Here is a 5858-nt window from a genome sequence, read left to right on the forward strand (position 1 = left end):
CTGCAACTCCACTACCTGGGCCTCTCGCATGACTCCAACACCTTCGTTCCTTAAGAGCATGCATCCGAGCCCTGACAACACACCCTTCATGTTTGGCGTTGAAGTGTTAGTCGAGGGCCAACCTCTCCACCAAAATGTCGGATGCGATGCCGCTTCTTATCACTGCTTCTAACTTCTTAACTAGCTCACCCTCTACTCTGTTTCTATCTATGGCTAGTGCTTTGCTATATCTAATTGCTTCCGCTTTTACTGCTCTTTTGAGGGCAAACCACCATTTGTTGTTGATGATGGCTACCTTCAAAGCCCTCTTTACTAGCGTGCTAATTCAGTCTCTGAAAACTTGTCTCGACGGGAAAGACACATTCAGTTTCCAGTAACTGGGGCCCTGCCTATGTGCCTTATCTAAGTCTAGCATACACGTCACAAGTTTGTGATCCATGTAGCTGACAATGTGGAATTGTGGACATCCTAAGCTAGATATGGTCTCGGCGACCCAATGTGGTTGCTCCATGTCCACGTTGGTGCATTTGGGTAGTTGAGTCAGTACCTGTCAGACAGCTGAAAGTGTCTGAGCAGGTCTCTGAGGCATTTGCATCCCCATCTATTCCTGTCTCTTCCCACGTAGTCTAGATGCGTGTCCAAGGTAGCATTCCAATCTCCCATTAAAAGTAAAGGATGAAACGTTCCTAGGAATACTTCTAGACATCGAAAGAAATCCGGCCAACTTGTTAAAGGCGGTACATAGACTGCTAGAATTCGAAAAGTGCACCCATCACTGCTGTCGACATCCAGGATAACCAGTCTACCCTCCGGGTCTACGAATATCGTCTTTACTTCGTGATCCAGACACTTGCGAAAAAGTACCACCGTGCCACTACCGCTCATACTCGGCAGACAGAGAGAAAAATAAATGTTATACTGTCCGCCAAACATGGACTTTAGGGCCCATGGCTCATGGAGTCTGGTCTCACTTATGGCTATGATTTTCAAATCATGTGACTTTATATCATTTAAGAGGTACCCTTGTTTCCAAGGGGCCCCAAGCCATGCGCATTCACACAACCAATCTTGACCATGATCCTATTGAGTTGTGTGCTTTAAAACAAACAAAAGGAACAGAGAGTTACTTACCATTCGAAAGTTTTGTCTCCTCCTTTGATTTTTCATCAAGGAGGCTATTGTACAGTTTTTTTGCTAAATATTTATGACATCCCCCTACTGCATTGAGGTAGAGGGATTTTAGTGTGTGGTGCAATGTTGGTGTGATGTTGTAAATTTTGATGTGTTCTGGTGGTGTTGTGTATGGGTGGTTGCTCATTTTAATGTCGTTTTGTGTAACGTTTGTTTTTGTGTTAATGTATTTCATCAACTCTGTGTTTTTAGTGTCTATGGCTGTTTGCTGTATGTATTTTTGTGGTGTTAATGGTGTTACTGTTATTTGTGGTAGGTTTCGAATTGTCTTCGGGAGATGTATATCTCCCTGCTTTGTTCATGTTTGCATTTGGTTTGGTTCTTTTTTTGCTTCTTTTCCTTCTTCCTTTTCTGGCTATTTGCCATTCCTCACTGCTTTCGTCTTCCAATGAAATTTCTGAGGAATCGGAAGGGGGTAGGGGCATGTTGTAAGCTTCTATGTGTGTTTGTGTAAGTGGTTGTGTTGTTGTTTTCATTGATGTTGGTTGTTGACTGTTTGTGTGTGGTGTGTGTGATGTGGGGGAAGGGGAATCAGTTTTTGTATTGTCTTTTGGTTTTACTGTTTCTTTAGTTCTTGCTGTTGTTGTTGGTGTTTTTCCAGATGCTGTTGTATGTTCATTTGTTGGTGAGTTTGGTTGGTGTGTTTCTTTTGTTGTACTCCCTTTGCTTGTCCTCTGTGTTGATGGTGGTGTGGGTAGTAAGGGTTCTTTTTTCCTTTCACTTTTTTGTTGTTGTGATTGTTGTTTTTGTTCTTGTTTTTGTTTCTTTGGTGTGGGATGCTATTGATTGAGTTCTGATCTATTTGCATCAGCAACTGAATCATTTTTCCGGATCAATTTTGTTGCTCTAAGGCAGCAATCTCTAGGATGTTTATGTTCTTGTCCATGTTGTAACCAATTGCGGACAACAGCCATTGTGACTCTACTTCCAGAGGGACATTCTTGATCAAAATTTTGGTCACACATTGACCAAGGTAGGTCGGAATCAAAATTACTTTCTCCGTCTGTAGGGTGAGTGTTGACAGTTCTTTTGCTTTTTCTTCACTGTTGAAGCGAACCTGTATTGTGGCATATTTGTTCCACCAGTTTTTATAATTCTTATATGCCCATATCGGGCGCAAACATTTTTCTGTCAGTTCCTATGGTGCTTGCTCTGGTCTGCGAGTTTTTGCGTTAATAATTTTATATATGATTGTTCTCTTTTATGTGGTGTCTATGATGTTTTGTGAGATGTTGAGGTGTAGATTTGAACCTTCTTGACTTAAGAAGGCCTTTGTTTTATTTGTTCTGTTGTGAATTATAGTATGGTCTTTTTTGTTTTAAGGCTTCTGCAAAATTTCATTTGTCTTTGGTGGTAGTGTTGGTGGCAGAGGTGTTCGTTTTAGCAGTTGAAGGTGAAGTTGTAGTGGTAGTGTTGGTATTTTCTTTCGTAGAGGTTGATGGCTTTGCAACGATATCGCTGGTGTTGGTGGCAGTGCTGGCATTCATGCTAACATTTGCACCTGCTTGTGTGAGACTTCTCCCCTCCTTTTCTCCTTCATGAAGCTGTGGTGAAGGGAGTGTAGGGAAATCAATGTCAAACGAGTTGTCAAGGAGACTGGCATTCGTTACAAAACCATCTTCATGGCTTGAAGACGCCATCCTCAAAACAAAAATGGCTAAGAAAGCTGAAAACAAATTCACAAAATCGGGAAACACGCCATGTGGGGCAGGTTTCCTGTGCAAACAATTTGCACAATCGAAACTATTTTTACACAAAAAATATTATACAATACACAACTTTTGAAGGCAATAAAAAGCAAACGTACTATGAGTTGATGTGACTATCATCCATCTATAAGATAGATAGGTAGGTAGGTAGGTGTGGTAAGAAGCTTGCTTCCCAACTACATGGTTCCAGGTTCAATCCCACTGCATGGCACCTTGGGCAAGTGTCTTCTACTATAGCCTTGTGCCAACCAAACCCTTTTGAACGGATTTGGTTGATGGAAACTGAAAGAAGCCCATCGTATGTGTGTGTGTGTGTGTGTGTATGCTTGTGTCAGTGTTTATCCTCCCACTATCCCGTGACAACCAATGTTGATGTTTTTACGTCCCCCGTAACTTAGCAGCTTGGCAAAAGATACTAATAGAATAAGTAATAGGCTTACAAAGAATAAGTCCTAGGGTTGATTTGTTCAACTAAAGGCGGTACTCCAGCATGGCTGCAGTCAAATGACTGAAACAATTAAAAGAATAAAATAATATATACAATTTAGAAGAAAATAGATATTCTTGGCCTTTGTCTGGACCTCTGAAGCAAGTCATAAGAAAGGAGGAAATTACTGTCTAACTTTTACGACATATAACTAGTGCATTGTGTATGTGGGCAAGGTACAGCTAACTCTGCTTGAGTGAACAATATAACTTAGAGTTAAGGGCGTCAAGAATGTCCACTTTGAACACAATTTTTATGGTAGATTGGCCAAATTAGAAGCGCATTTCAACAAAATACATTCTTACATTATTTTATTATATTCTGAATTCAGATCTCACATACACCATCTTTGCCTAATATCTTTCCAAGATTAATAAAATAAGCACCATACAAAGATTGGGAAGTCAGTATAGTTAACTACCTGCAGTGTTCTAGTATGCCTGTTTTGTAATGACTAAAACTAAAATAGAAAATATGTTTGGGTTTTCTTACCTATATTAATATTTTAAAGTTTGAAAATACTTTCTTCTAATTTATTTTTCATATGTTTGTTTTTTACTTTTTTACAGGGGTCGGTCAGTCAAATGGTACAATTTAAGTTATGGTAAAATCAATGCTAATTTCATGGACCGATTAAGAACGAGTTTTCAGCAAGTTGCTTCTGGCCCAGAGACAAAACTCTGAATCTCATCTAATATATACACATTCACAAACACATAAACCTATACACAAGCAGCTTATCAGATTGTAAATGCAAGACAAAGGAGCAATGACAGTTTATAAATGATGTTACATATATATATCTATAATTATTTCTTAAACATTTTGGTGAAATATCAAATTTCAAAGGCAATACAATCTTGAGATAAATGATTTTTACCAATTTTTTTTAGATGTGTTGATTATTTAACACATAAAATTACTTCCTTTCTTCAAGGGTATCTGTTAAATGTTTAATAATAAAATATTCGACAAATTAAGAAATAAATGAGCTTAATTTTTTTTCCCCCAAACCCCAAATTTGTTTTTACAAAATGAATAAACGTCACCAGCACGGAAAATGAAAGACTTTTTTTTTTCCTTTCCTTTTGATTCATCTTGTCACATCAGGAATGTTCAAGGTGAAACATTTATCAAGGACTCAGTGGGAATATAAGAACTGTTTATGACAAAACATCAGTACTCAAGCCAGACACGAAGAGAATTTAAAACAAACTTCAGAAATTGGCAAAAACATCAAGTCAAGTAAAGCGTCTGGAGTACACAGAGCAAATATTAAGCAGAAAGGGTTAATTTGAAGAATATTCAGTGGAAAAAAAAAATTAGGCTGAACTAAAGGCATATTTGGTAATTATTTAAGGAAAACTTGATGTTCTACTGAAAAGACTAATTTCAGATATACTTTAGACACAATATAAGAGTTATTCAAAGTTAAAAATAGCTTCTATGAAAGAGAATCATAAAATAACAACAACCTCAAAATACACAAACCAGTAAATATTATACAAATATTACAAAACAATGCATTTCTGAGCAACTCACTTACAGGTGAAGAATTAATAGAAAAAATTTTCCACTTCTGCAAATGAAACTTTTCTACTACTTTATTTCATTGTTTTGCTTTTCAACATCTTGTTTAATAAGTTACCTAAAATTCATGCCAAAATGAGAAAGAGAACAATGATGTCATCATCATTGTTGTTGGCATCAGCATCATCATTGTCATTTGCATCATCATTGTTTTATCATTCATTTTTCCATGCTTGCATTAATCAGTTAGAATTTGTTGTTACAGATGTTCTACTGCTAGATGCCCTTATTGGTATCAAACTTAACCAAACAAGGTAATAAGCCCCTAGTCTATTGAACAATGAAACACCCAGGACATAGTTACAAGTTTCTTTTGTTCTGAAAGACGGTGTCAAAATATGTCAGGATTTGTATTTGATAGTGAGGTAGTTGTCTTGTTTACACAAGACCAAGCATGTAAAGACACAGTGAACTAAAAAAAATGCATACACACAGACAGACATACATATATTTTAGGTTCATTTCCATTGCATGGAACCCTGGGTAAGTGTCTTATACTATAGCCTCAACCAATTAAAGCCTTGTGAATGGATTAAGTAGGCAAAAACTATAAGAATCTGGTTGTGCATATGTATGTGTAAATACATACATACATACATATAGGTTAGTAGAATTAGAGGTTGGAATAACCGTCTAAGAGATAAAAAATATCCGTTTTGCAACCAGTATAATTACCTATGTTAACCCTGGGCATACATACGCAAGCATATTATGCTCATAGATTACAGGTAATGACAAAGGTAAACATGAGTTTATCAGGAACCAAATTTAAACTAAATAGAAAATGGAGAGTTATTGATCAACAACAATTGACTAACATCGATTATTACTTTTTAATACAAAGACTTTATCCCATCTAACAGCCATTTCTGCTTCCAATG

At 37.2% G+C, this 5858-nt stretch overlaps 1 protein-coding gene across 2 annotated transcripts in view; it reads left to right on the top strand.

Moving 5' to 3' along the window:
* LOC106883507 (stAR-related lipid transfer protein 13) overlaps positions 1–4453 on the top strand; it is a 75541-nt gene extending 71088 nt beyond the window's left edge. For both annotated transcript variants that reach the window (XM_052972400.1, XM_014934536.2), the window contains one exon: positions 3957–4453. In XM_052972400.1, coding sequence (XP_052828360.1) covers positions 3957–4071 — 115 coding nt within the window. In that variant the 3' untranslated portion in view covers positions 4072–4453. The remainder of the gene's footprint in view (positions 1–3956) is intronic.
* Positions 4454–5858: the final 1405 nt, after the last annotated feature.

The sequence above is a fragment of the Octopus bimaculoides genome, chromosome 13, assembly GCF_001194135.2.
Source record: "Octopus bimaculoides isolate UCB-OBI-ISO-001 chromosome 13, ASM119413v2, whole genome shotgun sequence".
NCBI lineage: Eukaryota > Metazoa > Mollusca > Cephalopoda > Octopoda > Octopodidae > Octopus > Octopus bimaculoides.